Consider the following 23,618-nt stretch of genomic DNA (forward strand, 5'->3'; position numbering starts at 1 on the left):
TGGTGAGAAGAGGTTGCATTCTGGATATATTTTGAAGACAGAGCCAACAGGATTTCCTGATAGGCTGGATATGAGATATGAGAGAGGAAAGGAAAAAAAAAAAAAAAAAAAAAAAAACAGGTCAGGAGGATTCCTGGGTCTTAGGTTTGTGCTCCTTCAATAATGGAGTTGCTGTGTCCTGCGGTGAAGACTGTGTGGTAAGCTAGTTTGGAAGTTGAAAACGGGAGCTGCATTTTGCCTGTGTTAGGTTTGAGATGCTTATTGAACATCTGCAGATGCACCTGACTGCCAAGGTGAGGCCTCCCCCACCTGGAGGCCTCCTCCCTGTTCATTAGGAACTCTGACCTGTCACAGACACTAGGAAGCTCAGAGGAGTCTACAGTGGTCGGAGACAAGTATGAGAAACAGAAGAATTGGAGAGAAAGAAATTCCATCTTGAACAATACTGAGGATACTACTAAAGGAAAGAGGGCCACCAGGTGCTCAAGTCTGAGTGGCAGAGAGTGGTGAGTGGAACCAAGGAACTTGCCCAAATTTCCTGCTGCACGGCTTCCCCCCACAGCACCACACTCACACCTTCCCCAAAACTGACAGATGGGACTCTTAGAAAATGAAAGCTTGCTTCTTCATCTAAAACTAAAATTTAGAAAAGGGCTCAATCTCAAATTTTGAGGGTGAAGCAATGGATGAAATTTTCATTTGAGAAAAGTGGGATTTTTGTGAGGAATTGGAGCAAATGTTTCCATAAGAAACCACCATATTATATATTGCAAGAGTTGGGGGGAACTGACATAAAAAAGAAAACCCACAATCCGTGTTGTTAAGGAGTTTTGAGAAACCATTTCTTGCATAGAAACAGGACAACCTGATACAGAAAATTTTGCTTTCAGATAATTTGAAATTCAGTGGAAGGATTATTATATAAGAAAAGCTTTCAGATTCTGAAAACAGTAACGGAAGGTGGTGAAGATGATGAGAAAAAGCAGGAGAAGATAGGTACAGGAAATTTAATATGCATATAACAGAAAAGAGAGGGCAAAGCAGATAGCTGAAAAACAATGACCAAGGAAGTAGTCAGTGTAATCAGCTGAAGAAAGACATACGCCTTAAGATCAAAAACACACATAAGGAACTAAGCAATATCAACAAGATACAAACAATTGTCCATGTCTTTGTAAAATTTTTGCTTTCATTTTGATGATAAAACGACTTAAGACATCATCAAAATTGTTTGTTTTTAAAGAATAATTTTGCGGTAGAAACACAAGATGTGTTCATTGTATAACTTGTTAATTTATTTTATACAATCCTTACTATCTTCTTTACACCATGTCCCATAATTCATCTTACCACCCCAACTTTACTTTTTACTAAAACCTGAAAATAAAGCAAAGACAGAGAAAACAAGTGAGTCAGACACAGGGCAAAATGAGACTTCTCCACTTTTACTTAACCCACAAGAAAAACAGAAGGATAGTCCTTTGTTCTTTAATCTCCAAGAGAATAGAGAACTCAAAGAAAAATAAGAAGAGAACCTACTATCCTGGTAAATAGAAAGAAAAGGCTGAATTGGGAGGCAGTGTTGATATGTTCACTAAAATAGTTCAGTGATTGTGATGATGCTGTGGTCCAAAGATGATTAATTAAAGACTGAACTCGGTTGACACCAAAAAACACTAACACTGCTGTGAAATGTCTGATATAAACTGCACAGGAATTAGGGCTGTGATCCAGCGTTTGAGAAAGACAGGTCCGGTAAGCACTAGTTAGTTTCTAGGAAGGATTTGCTGCAGCTACTGATACTAACATTTCAAAGAAACAGAAAATATCAGTGTTGAAGAGAAACTACCTGTTATCTCATTGAATTCATGTTTTTTCAACAAATATGAATTGGGTACCTAATGTGTGTCAAGCAGTGTCCACATCATTGAGTATTCAAAGCAGTATTTATTATGTTCATACCTACAAGAAACACAAATCAAAGCCGAATATATTATAATGAAGACGTGTAAAAACTGCAGAAGGAGCTGACTCTGCCTGAGACGATTGGTGTGTGTGTGTAGGGGGTTATGTGGGGGATGATATTTGAGTTGCTCCTGGCATTCGTCAATTAGATACATAAACTGCTCTTCCTCAAATAGAAAAATCGAGCAAGGTTATTTTGGTACTGAAAAAAACAAAGGTATAAAAATATAAAAGAGCAAGATATATAAAAATAAATTAACAGCATTGTTAACTAATACCTTAATCCAAACTGCATTTGACGGAGGAATCTTGACAAAACCCCCAATAAATGGTTCTTTGATATCTAGTAACAATTTAGGCATCTCTAACAACTCTAAATTTTAAGAACTAAAATATACAGATATAAGAAGATATATTCTTATGATACACCAACAAAATAATTGTAATGAGTAATAAAAATTTTAACCATGTCTAAAAGTAAACAACAAAAAACAAAACAAGGAAAACATCAAAGAATGTGAGTAAACAAGAAATCTTTGTGATCTATTCTAATCACCAATCTGAGGATTTACTTACTACCCCAAGTGCCCCATGTCCCTGAGGTGATCATATCTGGGACAGCTTGTACCAAAAAAACATAACTGTATACTCTACTTGGTGGCTGGCATGCTTGGTCTTCTGTGTTTATATGTCATTTAAAAGACACAGACATTTTCAAATTCCCTGGAAGTAACTGAAGAGTTCAAAGGTATAGTATTTTCCCCAAGGAAGATGAATCTTCTACTTTTACCCATATTCTTTGCTACAACAGTATTTTATTGGTCAGTAAAAACACTTGATTGATTTTTATGAAAATTAAATTTTTGACAACACGGATGTTTAGAAATTAAATGCACAAAGTTTTTTTTTACCCTCCATTATGAAACAATTCGAATGGAATTTTGGAAACAAAATGTTTTCTGTTGATATTTATGTTAAGTATCCATTGCATGTACATATTACATAGCAACAAAAATACTCAATGAATACATTTATTAAATGCCATAGTAAAGAAATGCATGAAAACAATGACTTCTTAAGATCAACGCTCCTAACTTCAATTATGACTACAAGATTTAGAATGTATTAAAAATTTTTAAGTGTCTGCAAAACTACTCTAATAAATTTAGAACATATTTTATAAACTTTTAAAGATCTCTCCAAAACTGCTCTAATAAATAGAATATGGGAAATGATCATAGTCTATTAGACTTGTGGCTTTTAAACAAACAGGCACAAGATATTTTGGCACTAAAAATTTTGAGTAGGGATGTTTACAGAATTACCAGATACTTGTCATCCTATACACTAAGAGGAAGCTTTTGTGAATCTTATTTTCTTTAATGTGGTGTTCCATAAATATTATTATGCACCAAAAACAACACACACACATTTTAATCTGAAACTATTAAATAATAAGCTCCCAGAAAGAATTTTATGTGAAATTAAACAGAAAAAGTGAATCTTGCCATGTATCACCATAAAAGTTGCATTTGTTGAGGCAATTAGTAGTTGGTTCTAAAAGAACAAAATTATATATAGACATCCTCATGGGGAAAACATAAAATAATGAATGAAAAAAATAAAAATGAATTAATAAGTGGATAGATGAACGTTAACATTGAACCATTGAGCCTCTGTTTGAAAGGCACTTCTAGAATAGTTATGTGAGGAGCTTTGTAGACTTCCACTCCATAACTGGTGAAAATTACTTTTTAAAAATAACCACTTAAAAAAAAAAGATGGCGGTGAAGTAGAGGGATGTGGAATGCATCCCTCTCCACAGATGCATTGGGAATGCACCGAAGGACACAATAATTCCCACAGAGAACCAGCAGAACACCAGCAGACGACCTCGGACACCAGAAAGGACCGCAAGGAGGCAGACATAACTAGTAGGGAGGTAGCTACAAGGGCTCAAAATGGGTGAAGCGGCGGAGCCGTGGCAGACGGGAGGGAGTGAGAAACATAGGGAGGGTCTGCACCGCAGCTCAGCGTTCCCAGACCGAGACGTCGATTCACAGCTGAACAGAGGGTCCGGGAGTGGGAGCGTGGGAACCGGAGAGCTGGTTCAGGGTGAGAAACATTGTTGCCAGTAAGGTGACGGACTGAGAGGACAGGAGAGAAGAGGTCCTGGGCGAGGAGTACCCACCCCTGAGAGCTGCCCGGCCATGATGATGGCTGGAGGCTGCAGGCTCAAGGGCGGGGGGGGGGGGAAGAGCTGCAGGCATAGCCTCTCTCTTTCGGCACCTCTGCAACAGGCAGTGGAGAGACACCCTGTGGGCCACTTAAGGCGCTCAGGGATAACAAGCACCCTCAGGCACTTGGGCGGGGCTAGATTAAAACCCCTTGGAACTCCAGCAGCAGAGAGGCTGCCAAGAAAAAAAAAAAAAAAAAAAAACCTGAGAGAGGCCCAACTTTGAGACTTTCTGTTTACACCTGAGCCACCAGCGTCCCTCTGCAACAGGCACCACCAAGCCCTACTGAAACAACAGTGCACCACTGCTCACTCACTCCCAGGGAAAGGAGCCACTGTTGTACCCTCTCCCTCCCCACACACCGTTGCTTACAGATGAACAATAAAGGAAGCTCTGCTGGTCACAGAATAATGCAAAAAAACCCAAGGCGAGTAGAAGGACACTTACAGCTGAGACTCTAAGGAAACAAAAATATTAGTATCAATCCTATTGAACTGATCCATTCTGGGATCAGTTCTGGATTTGTTTTTTCCTTTAATAATTATGATCTTAGTCCTAAGGGATCTACAAGTTTTATAACATAATTTTTAATGCTATTTTTTATTCTATTTTTTTTTTTGCCTTTTTATATACTTCTATTTCTAGCTAAGTTTTTGGTAGTACAGACAATATATCACTCATACTTTCCTTTCATCTCTATCTTTTATACATTTCTATTCCTTTCTTTTTATTTCCATATTTCCAATCACACTACACTCTTCTGTTCCCCTTTCTTCCATCCATTTTTAGTTTATTTTATCTTAACATAGTTATAAGCAACACTATCGATCTGCTCAGACTCCTTGCTCTATTCTCCAGATGATGCACTGCCTTGGTATTTAATATTAGGTTTTTGTCTTTATCTCAGTTTTTAGTACAATTGCCTAATTTCATTCTGATAATCTCCATTCTGTCTGGTGGTACTCTAGCTCTTTCCTATATTTGATTCTAGCTTATAAAATCTCCCTGGATTAGTGTTTATATGTGTAAGGTGTTATTTGTTTGTTTGTTTGTTTGCTTTTGTCTCTGATTTGTTCTGTTTCAGTTGTCAATTTCTGTTGGGTTTCTCTTTGAATATCTGATAGCATACTGGGGTTCTGCCAGGTCTTTCCAGAGCCTTATGTCCTAATGAATTCAGTAATTGTGTGTCTTATACATGTATGTGTTTCCTAGACTTAGTATCTGTTTAACCCAACACTTGGACATTAGTCTGAGGCTTGGACAGTCTTCTATAAACACCTCTATCACCAGGACAAGCAACCCCAAAAGTTTGGACAACCATGAGGAAACAAAGAAACACCATGCAGCCAAAGGAACAGGAAAAAAAAAAAAAAAAAAACCCACAAGACCAAATAAATGAGGAGGAAATGGGAAAAATGCCTGAAAAAGAATTCAGAGTAATGATAGTAAAAATGATACAAAATCTCGATAACAAAATAGAGAAAGTACAAGAAACAGTTCATAAGAACTCAGAAAAACAAACAGAAATGGATAACAAAATAACTGAAATTAAAAATACTCTAGATGCTATAACCAGCAGAATGACTGAGGCAGAAGAACGAATAAGTGAGTTGGAAGATAGAATGGGAGAAATAACTGCCACAGAGCATGAAAAAGAAAAAAGAATAAAAAGAATAGAAGACAGTCTCAGAGACTTCAGTGACAACATTAAACGTACCAACATTTGAATTATAGGCATCCCAGAAGAAGAAGAAAGCAAGAAAGGGTCTGAGAAAATATTTGAAGAGGTTCTAGTGGAAAACTTCCCCAACATGGGAAAGGAAATAATTCACCAAGTCCAAGAAGCACAGAGAGTCCCATACAGAATAAACCCAAGGAGAAATACACCAAGGCACATATTAATCAAACTAATGACAATTAAACACAAAGAAAAAATATTAAAAGCAGCAAGAGAAAAGCAGCAAATAATATATAAGGGAAAACCCATAAGGATAACAGCTGACCTTTCTGCAGAAACTCTGCAGGCCAGAAGGGACTGGCAGGATATACTGAAAGTCCTGAAAGAGAGAAACCTACAGCCAAGAATACTCTACCCAGCAAGAATCTCATTCAGATTTGAGGGAGAAATCAAAAGCTTTCCAGACAAGCAAAAGTGAAGAGAATTCAGCACCACCAAACCAGCCTTACAACAAGTGCTAAAGGAACTTCTCTAAGTAGGAAACACAAGAAAAGGAAAACACCTACAAATATAAACCCAAAACAATTCAGAAAATGGTAATTGGAACACACATGTCAATAATCACCTTAAATGTAAATGGATTCAATGCTCCAACCAAAAGACACAGACTGGCTGAATGGATACAAAAACAAGACCCTTCTATATGCTGCCTACAAGAAACCCACTTCAGACCAAGGGATACATATAGACTGAAAGGAAAGGGATGGAAAAAGATATTCCATGCACATGGAAGCCAAAAGAAAGCTGGAGTAACAATACTCATATCAGACAAATTAGACTTGAAAGTAAAGACTATTACAAGAGACAAGGAAGGACACTACATAATGATCAAGGGATCCATTCAAGAAGAACATATCACAATGGTAAATATCTATGCCCCAAACATAGGAGCACCTCAATACATAAGGCAAATGCTAACAGCTCTAAAAGGGGACATCGACAGCAACACAATAATAGTGGGAGACTTGAACACCCCACTTACATCAATGGACAGATCATCCAAACAGAAAATCAATAAAGACAAACAAGCTTTAAATGACACATTAGACCATCTTGACTTAATTGATATTTATAGGACATTCCATCCAAAAACGACAGACTACACTTTCTTCTTAAGTGCACACGGAACATTTTCTAGGATAGATCACATCTTGGGTCACAAATCAAACCTCAGCAAATTCAAGAAAATTGAAATCATATCAAGCATGTTCTGTGACCACAACACCATGAGACTAGATATCAATTACAGGAAAAAAAAAATGCAAAAAATACAAACACATGGAGGCTAAACAATTCACTCTTAAACAACCAAGAAATCACTAAAGAAATCAAAGAGGAAATCAAAAAATATCTAGAAACAAATGACAATGAAAACACAACAACCCAAAACCTATGGGACGCAGCAAAAGCAGTTTTAAGAGGGAAGTTTATAGCAATACAGTCCTACCTTAAGAAACAAGAAAATTATTGAATAAACAACCTAACCTTACACCTAAAACAATTAGAAAAAGAAGAACAAAGAAACCCCAAAGTGAGCAGAAGGAAAGAAATCATAAAGATCAGAGCAGAAATAAATGAAAAAGAAAGGAAGGAAGCAATAGCAAAAATAAATAAAAGTAAAAGCTGGTTCTTTGAGAAGATTAACAAAATTGATAAACCATTAGCCAGACTCATCAAGAAAAAAAGGGAGAAGATGCAAATCAACAGAATTAGAAATGAAAAAGGAGAAGTAACAATGGACACCTCAGAAATACAAAAGATCATGAGATACTACTACAAGCAACTATATGCCTATAAATTGGATAACCTGGAAGAAATGGATACATTCTTAGAAAAGTACAATCTTCCAAGACTGAACCAGGAAGAGAGAGAAATTATGAACAGACCAATCACAAGTACAGAAATTGAGGCAGTGATTAAAAATCTCCCAACACACAAAAGCCCAGGACCAGATGGGTTCACGGGCAAATTCTATCAAACATTTAGAGGAGAGCTAACACCTATCCTTCTCAAACTCTTCCAAAATATTGCAGAAAGTGGAACACTTCCAAACTCATTTTACGAGGCCACCATCACCCAGATACCAAAACCAGGCAAAGATGTCACAAAAAAAGAAAATTACAGACCAATATCACTGATGAATATAGATGCAAAAATCCTCAACAAAATACTAGCTAACAGAATCCAACAGCACATTAAAAAAATCATACACCATGATCAAGTGGGGTTTATCCCTGGGATGCAAGGATTCTTCAATATATGCAAATCAATCAACATGATACGTCATTTCAACAAATTGAAGGATAAAAACCATATGATCATCTCAATAGATGCAGAAAAAGCTTTTGACAAAGTTCAACATCCATTTATGATAAAAGCTCTCCAGAAAATGGGCATAGAAGGAAATTACCTCAACATAATAAAAGCCATATATGAGAAACCAAAAGCCAACATCATTCTAAATGGGGAAAAACTGAACGAATTCCCTCTAAGAACAGGAACAAGACAAGGGTGTCCACTCTCACCATTGTTGTTCAACCTAGTTTTGGAAGTTTTAGCCACAGCAATCAGAGAAGAAAAAGAAAGAAAAGCAATACAAATTGGAAAAGAAGAAGTAAAATTGTCACTCTTTGCAGATGACATGATATTATATATAGCAAACCCTATAGACTCTACCAGAAAACTGCTAGCACTCATTGATGAGTTTAGTAAAGTAGCAGGATACAAAATTAGTGCACAGAAATCTCTTGCATTCCTATACACTAACAATGGAAGAACAGAAAGACAAATTAAGGAAACTCTCCCATTCACCATTGCAACCAAAAGAATAAAATACCTAGGAATAAACCTGCCTAAGGAGGCAAAAGATCTGTATGCAGACAACTTTAAGACATTGATGAAAGAAATCAAAGACGACACAAACTGATGGAGGGACATACCATGTTCCTGGATTGGAAGAATCAACATCGTGAAAATGACTGTACTACCTAAAGCAATTTACAGATTCAATGCAATCCCGATCAAATTACCAATGGCATTTTTCAGAGAACTAGAGCAAGAAATCTTACGATTTGTATGGAAACGCAAAAGACCCCGAATAGCCAAAGCAATCTTGAGAAGGAAAAATGGAGTTGGTGGAATCAGGCTTCCTGACTTCAAACTATACTACCGGGCCATAGTGATCAAGATGGTATGTTACTGGCACAAAAACAGAAAGGAAGATCAATGGAACAGAATAGAGAACTCAGAAGTAAGCCCAAGCACCTATGGGCACCTTATCTTTGACAAAGGAGGCACGAATATACAATGGAAAAAAGACAGCCTCTTCAATAAGTGGTGCTGGGAAAATTGGACAGCAACATGTAAAAGAATGAAATTAGAACACTTCCTAACACCATACACAAAAATAAACTCCAAATGGATTAAAGACCTACATGTAAGGGCAGACACTATCACACTCCTAGAGGAAAACATAGGCAGAACACTCTATGACATCCATGAAAGCAAGATCCTTTTGGACCCACCTCCTAGAATCATGGAAATAAAACCAAGAATAAACAAATGGGACCTAATGAAACTTAAAAGCTTTTGCACAGCGAAAGAAACCGTAAACAAGACTAAAAGGCAACCCTCAGAATGGGAAAAAAGTAGTTGCCTATGAAACAACAGACAAAGGATTAACCTCCAAAGTATACAAGCAGCTCATGCAGCTTAATACCAAAAAAGCAAATAACTCAATCCACAAATGGGCTGAAGACCTAAATAGACATTTCTCCAAAGAAGACATACAGATGGCCAACACACACATGAAAAGATGCTCCACATCACTACTCATCAGAGAAATGCAAGTCAAAGCCACAATGAGGTATCACCTCACACCGATCAGAATGGCCATCATCACAAAATCTGGAAACAACAAATGTTGGAGAGGGTGTGGAGAAAAGGGAACTCTCCTGCACTGTTGGTGGGAATGTAAGCTGGTACAGCCACTATGGAAAACAATTTGCAGGTTCCTTCAAAAACTACAAATAGAACTACCATATGATCCAGTAATCCCACTACTGGGCATATACCCAAAGAAAACCATAATCCCAAAAGAAACATGCACCATAATGTTTATTGCGGCACTATTTACAATAGCCAGGACATGGAAGCAACCGAAATGCCCATCAACAAATGAATGGATACAGAAGATGTGGCATATATATACAATGGAATATTACTCAGCTATAAAAAGGGATGAGATGGAGCTATATGTAATGAGGTGGATAGACCTAGAGACTGTCATACAGAGTGAAGTAAGTCAGAAAGAGAAAGACAAATATTGTATGCTAACTCGCATATACGGAATCTAAAAATGGTACTGATGAACTCAGTGACAAAAACAAGGACTCAAATGCAGAGAATGGACTGGAGAACTCGAGGTTTGGGAGGAGGCAGGGGGTGAAGGGGAAGCTGAGACGAAGTGAGAGAGTAGCACAGACATATACATACTACCAACTGTAAAATAGATAGCCAGTGGGAAGTTGTTGTATAACAAAGGGTGTTCAACTCGAGGATGGAAGATGCCTTAGAGGACTGGGACAGGGAGTGTGGGGGGGACTCAAGGGAGGGTGGGTGGGGAGTCGAGAGAGGGAGGGAATACAGGGATATGTGTATAAAAACAGATGATTGAACTTGGTGTACCCCCCAAAAATAATAAATAAATAAATAAAATTAAAAAAAATATTAACCACTTAATGTCCCTAGAAGTTGTTCAAAGGGCATAGAGCAAATGCAGAAACATATACGCAAGAAACTTTACTAAATATCCAAAAGAACAGTGAGGGTCTGTGGCATTTGAGCAACAACTCACTCCCTTTCTTCTCCCTTCCAAGCTGAACAAGGTGAATGTTCCACCTGGGTGTATGAAGCTAAGCACATGGGCTCCCTCTTATCCCAACCGCCAGTCAAGGGTTATAGTATCTGCCCCATCTGGGAAGGCCAGCAGCACTTCTCATCCCCACTTCCAGCTCTAGGTTGTAGAAGTTCTATTCCAGGCAAGTGCTGTTGAGTCCTCAAGTTTCCCTTCATCCACCCATCTGCCAATCCTGGGTTAAAGCTCTACCCCTGCTGTGGCAGGCCCAGATTTCTGGACCCAAAGCACCCTTGTTCCAGCTTGCTCATAGGGTGGAAGTTCCACATCAGGAAAAGTACATCAAGAATACCAGGGATTACTGACCCCATCCAGTGCAACACTCGTGGAGCAGGAGTGTCTATCTGAGAGTAGCAGCTGCTGTCCCTAACCTCAGCTCCAGAGCAGTGGCACAGAGTTCCAACTAGGGGAAGAGACAGTCAGTCCTAGTAAGAAAGAGTTCTATATTTTTCTCTAAGGGAATTGATTTTATTGGGAACAGAGGCTGGGAGCACACAAGCATAGCAGCACTGTCAAAAACAATGCAGATTTTGGTGCTGAACCATAAGGAGAATACTGACAGTGCCATGAAAGTAACAAGAGAAACAAAAGACAGCAAGAATCTTAACAGAACCAGGGAAACAAGAAGAGCTTGGAATTGAAGCAGGCTTTAAAGACTGGCTTCAATACAAGCAGAATATTAAATCTTAACTAGGAGATCAAGAAAAGAGAGTGATGGTTAAAGACAGCCTGGTTAAAAACACCAGCATCCATGGTGGGGAGGCTAGAATGATGTGTATATGCCAAAGCTGTGCCCATGAGTAGCAACATCAGAGGCTTCACACTGCAGGGGAAATAGGTTTCACTGAAATAGTACAGCCAACTCACTAAACAAAAAAAGAAGCAAACAAGCAAAAACAGGCCCCAGGAGTGGGAACTGGGACCCATATCCAAATTTGTTAAATATATTATCTAAAATGGCCAGTATTCAATTACAAATTATGAGGCATGCAAAGAAACAGCAACATCTGATTTATTTACAGAAAAACAAACAAGCAAACAAAGAAAAACAAAAAAGCAAGAACCCATCTCAGAGAGGGCCCAGATGTTGGACATATTTGACAAAGACATTAAAAAAGTTGTAAATATTTTCAAAGAGCTGAAGGAACCATGTTCAAAGAATAAAGTGTTATGATAGCTTCTCATCAAATAGAGAAGATAAAGAGATATAACTTATTAAAGAAATAAAATGATTCTGGAATTGAACAAAACAGTAACCAAAATGAAAAATTCACTAGAGGAGCTTAACATTAGATTTGAGCTGGCAGAAGAAAGAATCCATGGACTTAAAGATAGATCAATAGTGATTATGTGACTTGATGAAAAGAGAGAAAAAAGAATGAAGAAAAATGAATAGAACCTGGGAGAAATACAGGAAACCAATAGCTTCACCAACATATGTTTAATAGGAGCTGTCATAGTGAGAAGAGAGAGAAAGACAGAAAAAAAAAAATCAAAGTGTTAAGTGCTGAAACCTTTCCAAATTTGATGGAAAACATTAATCTGCATGTCTAAGAAACTAAGTGAACCCAACTAGGAAGGACAGAGTAAACACAAAGCAAAAGGCAAAGAGAATTCTTGAAACAAGAGAAAATAGGCTCAACACGCACAGGAGCTTTTAGTAAGATTAAGAGTTGATGTCTCATCAAAGACAGTGGAGGTCAGAGGTCGTGGGATGATGTATTTGAAATGCTGAAAGAAGGAAACAGAAACCATTAATCAAGAATCCCGCAACCAGCAAAACTACCTTTCAAAAATGAAGATGAAATACATCCCTAGGTAAATAAAATCTGACAGAATTCATTGCTAGAAGACTCACCTTTAAGAAATACTAAAAGAAATTCTCTAGGCTAGACAGTAATATGAATTCACATTAAAAAAGAAAGAACTCTGATAAAGGTGATTATAGGGGTGATTATAAAAGCATTATTTCACATTTGTTCTTTGTTATATTAAATTATTTAAAACATAGTATAAAATAGTATTAATACACTAGTATTGTTAAGCCTATAACATAAAGAAATCACATATATTTGGCAATAACATCGCAAAAGAGATGGATGGAAGCAACTTTGAATTGGAGTTAGGAAATAACACCAGATGGTAACTTGAATCCACAGGAAGAAGTTAAGAGAACCAAAAATAGTAAATAAGAACGTTATATAACAGATTCTGTAAATATATACTTGCTCTTATTTCTTCTCTCAGCTTCACTAAAAGACAAAACTATATAAAGTGATAGTTACAACAATGTATTGTTGGACTTATATATGGATGTAAAATACATAAAAATAAAAGCACAAAAAATGGAGAATGGTGAATAGAGCTATGTAAAATTCACATTTATATCTTTCACTGGAATTAAGGTAGTATAAATGTGAAGTAAATTCTGACAAGATGGATGCAATAGATACATGGATTAAATCATCACATTGTATACCTTATATTTAAACAATATTACATGTCAATTGTATCTCAATAAAGCTGGAAAAAAAGATGTATACTGGAAACCCTAGAGTCACTGAGAAAATAAATCAGAAAATACAGTTAAAAAATCACTGAAATAATTAAAACATGCCTAGAAAATACTCATTTAATACAAAAGAAAGCAGTAAAGGAGGAACAGAGGGGGGAAAAAGAGATAAAAAGCAATATGTAAACTAGGAGACAAAAATACAATCATATCAATAATAACATTAAATATGAATGGATTAAAAATCTAATCAAAAGGCAGAGATTGTCAGGCTGGATTAAAAAAAAAAAAAACCCAAACCTAAGAATATGTTGTTTATATGAGACACACTTAAGATTCAAAAATAAATGTATGATTAAATTAAAAGAAATTGAAAAGGATATACTAAGTAAATAGGAACCATAACAAAGCTGGGATAGCTATAGTAATATCAGATAAAATAGGCTCTGTTTGAGACTAATAATTTATTCCCCACTAGTGGCAGCAATGATGGGAATCTACTTACTGCTAAAATCTATTGGAGGAAGACCTCAGGAAGGTACAGAAAGTTGGATGGCAGATGACAGAAAATCTGGTTGTTACTGAGTCTCAGTGTGGGTCTGTTTGTGTACTGCTGAAACCTCTCTTCACACAAGAAAATATCTTGCACACGTTTAAAAAGAAAGAATAGTCTTTTAAAATCTGGGCTTAAGTTTCTGTGTTAATTTTTGTCCTGTGGCTGAATGGTAAAACAGAAGCGGCTAGTTCTCTCTGCACGTTTAAAAAATAATCTTTTCATTTGGTACTGAAAGTCTCTTACTTTGTGTGCACCCTAGGGACAGCTGGTCTATACAGACAGATATTAGATTCCAAGTTACTCTAAACTCAACAGAGCTCCTGTCCTGATTAATTTACATAGATTAATAAGTACTTATGTAATTGTAACATGAGACATAAAGAATCACCAGAGAAGAAACCAAACTTCTAATGCTTTGAATATGATAGCTTTTTTTTTAAGCTCTTTATTGGAATATAATTGCTTCATACTCTTGTACCAATTTTTGAGGTACACCAAAGTCAATTCATTCTCAAGAAATCACTAACTTAGAAACATTTTCATATAAGAATATAAATCCACAAAAAGTGAATCCTTGGAGATATCAAACTGGTTTGATGATTTTGGTCTAAAAACAGCTTTGTGAAAAGCACAATGGGACACCACATCACTTCCCATGCAACATGTTGGCTCTAGTATAAACAAAACCAGGCAGTAATATTGATAAGAATGTGGAGAAATTGGAACCCATAATACTACTATGCAGCTGCTTGGGAAAACTTTCAGTTCCTCAAATTGTTAAATATAAGGCTATCACATGACCCAGTAATTCCACTCCTAGTTAAATGGACAAGAGATTTGACCACTTAGATTCATGAAAAACCAGGGAGTTTGCCATGGGTTACTCTTTAGCTTTGTGAAAGCTCTGCCTCCTGCAGTCTCTGTCCTTAAACTGGAACGGTTTTCACTACACCCTAAGATGCATCGGTATTGAACACTGGCTTGTGAAGTTGTAATTTCTGGAGGCAGATTATATAAAGGTTTGAAACAATAATTTGCAGACTGGGGAGTGGGGACAAAACCAGGACTATAAACTTCATAGAGATTATTAATATTAGCAAATGTTTCCAGAATAGTAATACTAAATTCAAAAGGTTAAAATTCCATGGCCCTGAAAGGAAAGTGTAGCAAATCCCTAAAACTGATTTGGAATAAAATTTTGATTATTTTATTATTTTCAGTGTCTAATGAAAGTTTTTACAACTTGATGTTTTACTCCTCTCTCAGATAAGCACAAGACAATTAGAGAAACCTTGAAAACTCTAGTTAATTAAATTGTCTAATAAATGTATCCTTTCAATGCACCTTACCATTTCCTTATTAATATGTTTATCTATATTTTTAAGCTTTTCTGCTTAGGCCCATACTCTCTCTCTGGGCAGAATCTCTAAGAGAACAGTCTTACAAAGAAATTCATCATCAAAGCATCTAGTTACAAGAGACAGAGAGAGAGAGAGAAACATGAAAGTGGGTCCAGGCAAACACTTACAGTCATTTTTTTCAAAAGATTGAAGTTTGAAAATTTTGATTAGATGACTCATCATACCATGGACTAAATATGGATAATTCTGAGAGATTTTTTCATAATGAGAATAAGTATTTAATGCAATCATGCAAATCATTTTTAAAAATGGATATGTTTCTACTAAATTGCCTATCTTTATCTAACCCTAGTGAGAGAAAAAAACAAAACAAAACAGTTTTAGTATTTACGAATAAAGTCTGTGACAGCAAAGTTCTTTATGCTGCCAAGAATCAGTCACCCCACAGATAACACCCTGGATTGAGGACAGTTCCAAACTCGGCGCTGTCCCATTTCACCCAACTCTTACATTTTGAGTTTTTCCTATACAAACATACTTTATCAGTATATCAGCATGATTTCTATAAACAAACACCAATGAAAATGTATGAGGAGCCAGTTTAAAAAAATCGTGACTTTGTACACGATGTTTAAAATGTAGATATGTGCAGATTTCACACTAAAAAAATAAGAAAATGTTCATTTTCTGTTTTTCAGAATATTGATGACATTTATTATAAAATACTCTTAACTTACAACACTGACCCTTTTTTTTTGCATGAGAATAAAGGTTAACTAGAAAGGTAGCAAGTTCATTTTTAGTTGCTTTATTCATCAGCTAATCACTCCCACGAAACAAGAAATACTGATGAAAATTTATGGGAAATTCCAAAGGAATTGAGTTTAGAGGAATCATTTCAGCTGACTTAGTAAGAGCAAGGTGTTAATTTAACAAATTAGTTATCTAAATTCAATACCCTGCCACCAAACAGGTGATAAAACAAAGACAAAACAATTTAAACAGGCTGTGGGGAAATCCGCAGTATCCCTATATATTTAGGCTTAAGAGAGGGTTTTCGATGTAGCAAAAGTTATCATTTGACCTCTGAGAGTGTGCACTTTGCACCTGATACATGTAACAGTTTATAATAAGAGATTACTTTATACACGTGTCAAGTGCAAAGTGATGCTACATGACAAGCCATTTTCTTTATAAGCAAGTACGCAATCTCCCAAATTACTAGAGGTGGTTTAGGCTAAGAGTGAAGTTTTAAAATAAAACATTGCCAGGCTGCAAAAAATATGATCATTAATACTTTTCACTGGACTCAATAAAGAAATATTCATGTCTTAGCCATCCTTAAGTTTTCATATCATATACACTAGTATTTGAGTCACTTTATTCACCAATTTAACAAACTAAGTAGATTTCATTATTATTCTATTGATCAAGATGCAGATGGCTTTTAGGAAAGTGTTATTCATCCTTACTACTCTTTGCTTTCCTCTCATACCAACCCCTCCCACACATACACATCTGTTAAATTATAATTTCTCTATGAAAAATAAATGATCTCAGAGGAATAGGGAATGAAAAAGCAATCGAGTGCTTTGCTTAATACTCAGCCATTCTCTTTAACACAACTAAGACAAACCCAACTTCATTTTCCTTGGATGAAAAAGGTAATTCATTGAACAACTCAATTGGCTAAGAAGGGTTTTAATGAATTTATGATAAGGTACTTAAAGATAAATTGTAGATACATGCATTCTAATCAAAGTGAAGAAAGTGATTGAAAGTGATTGTATTTTACAGGTCTTTTCATTCTATTTTTAGCCTGAGAACCACAAAATCCACCTGAATTCTTATTATGGAGTCAGTAATCATAACAAGCATTAATATCTTACTATTATGGGAACAATCAATCTGGCCAGTCCTATGGGAGTAGCCCAAGTCTGCACAATACCAGCATTATTTATGTACTTAAACTTTTATTCTTTAAAGGATTTTAAAATTATCTGCATTTCAAATGTGGACTCATCCAAAGGAATAGTATTCATGAAACCAAAGTGTTTTCTAATTATATTTTTTCTAATATGAAACATTATAGGTATCCCCCGCTTTTTGAAAGTTGACTTCACGTTACTTTTACGAAAGACCTATGCTAGTTCCTGTTTTCACTAAATGAAAGAAATGCAAAGAAGATTCTCACTTTTAAGGAAAAAAAAGGTGAGGTGTGAAAATAGCATTCTGTGTTTGTTTTGGAGTGAGCTCTTATAGAGGCAGTGCACACCCTTAGCAGAGAGAGGAACCCCACCAAGATCCTTCCCGGGAATCACACTCAGCATCTAGCCACCAAAGCTTTGAACCATGTCTGTGAGCATCTGTGTTTTATCTGACTTATTCTGTGCATTGGTTAGTAAGATATGTCCAGAAGTAATTGTTTCTTTCCTTTATGCATTTTGGACTTACAAAAGTTTTTGTAGAAAAGCTCTATTTTTAGATAGTGGGGGAAATCTGTATTGCATTAAAATAATAGCCCCTAAAATTATCTCACACACCACCAATAGTACAGGCAAACACACAGTGTAAATAACTACCTTATATGATTTTCAACCTGATTTCTTTTTCATAGAAAAACTGACAAATACTTGCATCGAGTTGAAAAACACAAATTAACATTCAATTTAATGTCGGCTTGCTACCTACACACTGCAGTACGTAATTTAAACTTTAAAACAGTTGAATAGAGGCAGCTGAGTTGCTATATTGAACCCGAGATACTCATTACCTCAGTCTTATATTGGGAAATGTCAATTTACACCAAATGAAAGTGTATAACATATCTATCTGCAAAAGACAGGCTGATGGAAGATTCCACTTGTCTCTGTGGTTTCTGAGGCCAAGAAGTGTTAAAGGTGACCTTCTACTCCCCTAGGGGGTGATTTCAATGCATGATGGAAAAGAAGAGAGCAAAACTGTGGTTCAATATGACAACTCTGCTAGCTGTGTTCTATAGAACAATTATTTTATCCTGAGCTTTTGATTTTAATTGGATCCATTCTTTCCACTAAATCAGTACATTCCATTCCTTCTGCCATGAAGTTTCAAACCATCTGCCCATGCATCCAATGGGAGATGAGAAGGGTAAGGCCCCTCAGACTTCATTATTCCTGAAGAAAGATGGGTCATCTTCAAAAGTCAGGGTGCTAAGAGGACAAATGAGTTTCGTAATAATTTAAATTATATTAAAGTATCACTATTCTCGTGAACTCAAACTACCCAGACTTGATCTATTAATACAAAACTCTGTAAAGCTCCTAGATGTTCATTTTATTTTTCCATAAGGACTGCGATTGGGCTCTTCCTAGCATGTAATTTCTTTGTGAAATATAGTGATTAACAACACTAGGTGAAACATTCACTTAACAAAGTTCACAACATTGTCATAACAAATGATAGAAAAGAAATCATGAATTCTAACCACTTTGTCCTCCTTTGGGCAAGCATCCAACGAAGCGGAGTAAAAAGAGAGGGAAAAGAAGAGAAAAACAAAAATAAGCCATATATTTATCAACAGATTTTAAGAAAACAATTATGTGTTACTTTAAAGTGTAAAAACACAGGTACTTTGAAAAGTAAATGTTTATTCTTACCAAAAAATAGTCATTGTTCAATCTTTCATTGAAAATGCACATATATTGATTCTGCTATATGCTAGGTACAAGAGTTGGGCACTATAAAATTCAGAATTTGTGAGAACTTGGATTATTAAATCTACATTTAAAACATTCTTCAGAAAGAAAATTTACTACCATATTTACTCCACCTATTATTGAAAAGACAAAATGCATAAAATTTGAATGAATAATTGTATGAAATTACTCTTAAAATATTTATAGTTACAAATTGGAAAAATCTAAAAATGGAAAGTGTTTTCAGTAAATAAAAATGAGAAAAGAAATGTGTTAACTATTTTAGCCATAAATCATTCCACAAGGAAGATCTATTTGTAACATGCATTTTAACATTTACATCACAGGAAAAACCAACCTTATACATTTTTTTTTGTATTTTGCCCAAGATTAAATATTGTAAGTTCTGCTTTCTTTTATTTTGTTTTCTGAATATTTTTTTTCCAAGATTGGATAGATTTAGTAAAGATGAATGACTGACATTAGGCTCAAAAGCATAGGTATGTCTTAGCTCAGTTTCCTTTAAACCTCTCTCCTGTTTAAAATATGAATTTGACCCTGTTATTGGCTTGCCTCAAACCTGTAATGTGAAGTTAAAATCATTCAACAGCTATGGACACTCTGCCCATTTGCGTCCTACCACTCAGGGCCAGCACCCTTTCAGATTGGACAGTACCCTTACTGCATGAGTGGTTAAATATTTTGAATATCATCACAGGTCTCATTTGTGAGAATACATTCCAACATAGTATGTTCAAGAACTAAAGAAGGGGAATTTAACAAATAGGTCCTGTGCACTGTTTACGTACCAGACACGCTCTCAATCCAAGGTTGTCCTAGAAAGGCTTTAAGGTGGCAGGTGAGGATTAAAGAACATAACTTTTAGGAGGAAAAAAGAAAACTTACGTGGCCATAAGAATGACCTCCCCCCAATTAAATGTGCATAGATTTCAATGGTTTTAATTCTCATAACAACCATATACAGTAATTATTACCATCCAGTTTCATAGATAAGAAGCCGTTGTTCAAAGAAGTTAAGGTTACAAAGATAATAGCAGGCCCATCTTAAATATAATGATGTATCTATTTTACAGAATGTCTTGATTCCCCTGGAAAAGATTTTTGAACAATACCCTACTTACAACTCAAATACACTATCAAAGAATACAATGTTGATTGGTAGGTTCACTTTAATTTTAACTGTGATTTTCCAAATTAGGAAAACATAAGTGTAACCTCCCCTCCACCTGAAATTAAAATTTTGACACACTTTAGCCAAACAATTTTCATGAGATAAAACTTAGCACTTTTTTTTTTTTAACACAATAGCAAATTTTAAGTTATTCTCACAGAGGCTAATTGTTGCTTTATTCATGATTGCATTGGGTTAAATTTACTGCCACACGATGTAACCTGATTGTAGGTTCATTCAATCTGAAACACATGTTGTAGAAACTAAAGGTAGGTTGTTTTGTTTTCTCTGTACAAGAAGAATTGGCAGTAACATGCTTCAAGAGTTTCATAATTCATGATACTAAATCTACATTCACTACCTTCTTCAGAAAATGAACTAACTCCCACAGGTAATCTGTTGGTTTTGAATGGGAATCATTTATCGAGATACACATACAGAGAGCATCTTTTATGAATTAGTTGCATCACTCGTCCCCCGCTCTGGTCACGGCAGGGGCAGGGCGCATCCACCTTGCGCACGGATGCTCACGGGTGGCTGTACTCACGTTGTTGGACCGCAGGGACACGCGGCCCCCGCAGCGCGCGCAGAACTTGGTGCGACAGTAAGAGCACAGGTGGCCGCAGCCGTCGGCGAACTTGGTCTTGTGGCAAATCCCGCAGGTCGGGGCATCGTCTTTGTGCTCACCCTGGTAACGCCGTGCTTCTTCTCCTATTTTTCTCACTTGTTCCTTATAGCTTTCGAATTGTTGATGCAATCTCCTGGGCAGAAGAGAAAATGGGAGCCAACTACGTAAATGATGGAGACGGGAACAAAAACACTTTTTCATAGCAGAAGAGACATCTAACTTTTGAACTAAAGCAAAACATACAAAGCCACTTTCCACACTAACCTTACCAACAGAGGTAAGAAATGTATTAACCTGTCTTCTTTTAGTTCCAGTGTTGTTTACTAGCACTGAACCATATATAAATAGACTCTATATAATCACTGTATATGATTTCCCAACAGTGGAATTCCTGTATATACTCTGAGCCTCTGCTTCGTTGACAGGTGATTTTCAAAGTATTTTACTGGGACGCAACATCTTACAACCACACTCATGTGTGTATATAACTAAGCAAAAGTTATACAAGATTCTTAGCCTAACTCTATAGAATGTGCTCTGATATTTTGTCTTATTCTGTTTGAAGTTTAAGATTGATTACTGCTTTAAAAAAAAACTGTGGCAGTAAATTGTGACAAATCCCATAACGGATGGTTGAAGCATGCTGCATACTTGGGAAATGACTATTTTAAACTGCATTGCTAGGTAAACTGTCTTCCACAAATTATCTCCCTTCACCTTCATTCCTGGAGGTGTTGTGTGGCATCCAGTATTCCATGCAGTCCAGTCTGCAGTACACAGACTGGACTCGTTACATATATGTAAACATATATATGTTTATGCTATAGTTGAGCTCACTTAGATCTGCCACATCACACTGCAAGTTCTAAACCATCCCTTGCCAATATTCAGATTTTTACATGCCCCGGTTTTGCTTGATCTCTCCCAGGTCACATGCCTGAGAGCTGCTGTTACTCTTTATTAATAAGTACTGGACATGGGGCAACTGCATTTGTTGAGGCAAAGCATTTCCTCAAGAACATTCACATTTAATATGATTGAGGTTTCCTCCCCTCCCCATCAGTCCAAACCCCTCTCTCTCAAACTGCTACAAGCAGAAATGGTTCCCTGTTCTGTACAGAGCACTGTGACACCTGGAGATTCTCCAGAGGAAGGATGCCTTCCTTCTGTAAATGAGAACTGAGAGAGTTATCCCAGACCTAATAGTCATTGGCTCTTACACCAAAAGAGAAACTCATGGGAAATGTCTAAAGAGATGTGCCTGTGTATCTGAGCTCGTTTGCTGCGTTTTCCCAGGATCAGAGAACCCACACGCTATTGTCAATTAAGGCAGTTAGCGTGATGCTACATGTCTATTGTAACTGTGGGGGAACTAGGACTCCCTGGAAAGTGAATCGAATAAATTAAGTCCAAGCACTGTAGTGTTTGACGTACTGGGATTTCATTATATTTTCCTTTTAACATCAGCAGCTATTGAGCAGAACTTTAATGATTACTTTAAAAATTCTGACATCGCTTTCTTGTTTGCCAACTGATACTTTTTCTATTTAATTCCCATAATTAAAGCAAACATAGTTGCACTAGCACATAAAGAGGTTTAGAATCTGAAACCTTTTGCAGTTTAAAGGCCAGCTAGTTTCAGTTCAGAGAAGAATATTGTGATATTTTATTTAATGAATGCAAGAATATCTGATCAATTTATTGAAGAGCTATTTGACCCATTCCAAAACGCTGAGCAGACAAGGAGTGCATGAATAAATATTGTGAGAACCACCAAGTCAGATATATTTAAATTACATATATATATATATATATATGAATTACATGTGTATATATATATATATATATATATATATGAGAAGGGGAAAGCTAGGTTAAGGAAAAAGCTTCTCTATAAACATATAATGATACAGAACATGTTTTAGTTTGGGTGCTGGCAAACTTTATGGTAAAAGGTCAGTTTGTAAATATTTCAGACTTTGTAGGCCAGATAATCTCAGTTGCAGCTGCTCAGCTCTACTGTTGTAGCAGGAAAGTAGCACAAACAATAGGTAACTTGTAAACATGGCTGTATTCCAATAAAACTCTATTTACAAAAAAAGATGGTAGGCCAGATTTAGCCAAGGTACTAGGTTGTCAACTCCTGATTTAGTGTACGATTTATACTAAGGCATGATGCTTTGAAAAATCAAAGTTTTTCCGACTTTTTAAAATTCAAACATAAAGGACGTTTATCCATCCTATAAGGGCCAATCAAGAGGCATCTGTTTCAGGAAAACTTTGTACAATATATTTGTGCAGGGCCTTGACCACTGAGATGAAACCTTACTCTACTGCAATCACATAGCATTTCCTTTGATCCCTCACAGGCTAATTGATATTATTTCTACCATATATTATTACTGTTTCTATACATGACACCTCTCTTCTACCAAACAGTAAATAGTGTTAGAAATGCATAATTCAGCCAGATAATAAAGACATACATCCCCTTAGTAGCAGCGAATACATCTTTGCTGAATGGAAAAGTCATTTTTTATGTATATATATATATATTAGTCCATTTAGAGAAAAAAAAAAAAAGCTTACAAACGAGTTTATCTGAAGACTAAATATCCTGGAAAATCTTACTGCCACAAAATGCTAGAAATGCTGGATAAAATATTTAAAAGGATAACTTTTAATTCACGTTCGAGCTGAGGAAAGAGTATGGAGATCCTCAAAGAAGAAACATGAAATGGGAGTAGTAATTGAGAGATAAGATAGCTTTGAACCAACAGCTGCCCTGGGGACATGGATGGAGGCTCTGTGACCAAGAACTTCAGTTTAGGGGATAT

The 23,618-nt window shown here is 36.3% G+C and overlaps 1 protein-coding gene across 3 annotated transcripts in view; it reads right to left on the reverse strand.

The window, feature by feature from the left end:
• The window catches only part of RIMS1 (regulating synaptic membrane exocytosis 1), a 480,485-nt gene that overhangs the window by 257,157 nt on the left and 199,710 nt on the right, over window positions 1–23,618 (reverse strand). For 2 of the 3 annotated variants that reach the window (XM_057738945.1, XM_057738947.1), the window contains 2 exons: window positions 20,701–20,914; window positions 18,751–18,762 (listed from right to left, as the gene is read on the reverse strand). In XM_057738945.1, the coding sequence (XP_057594928.1) occupies window positions 18,751–18,762; window positions 20,701–20,914 (226 nt within the window). The remainder of the gene's footprint in view (window positions 1–18,750; window positions 18,763–20,700; window positions 20,915–23,618) is intronic. The other variant, XM_057738946.1, reaches the window with a different exon arrangement.

Source organism: Hippopotamus amphibius, chromosome 6, assembly GCF_030028045.1.
Source record: "Hippopotamus amphibius kiboko isolate mHipAmp2 chromosome 6, mHipAmp2.hap2, whole genome shotgun sequence".
Classification (NCBI taxonomy): Eukaryota; Metazoa; Chordata; class Mammalia; order Artiodactyla; family Hippopotamidae; genus Hippopotamus; species Hippopotamus amphibius.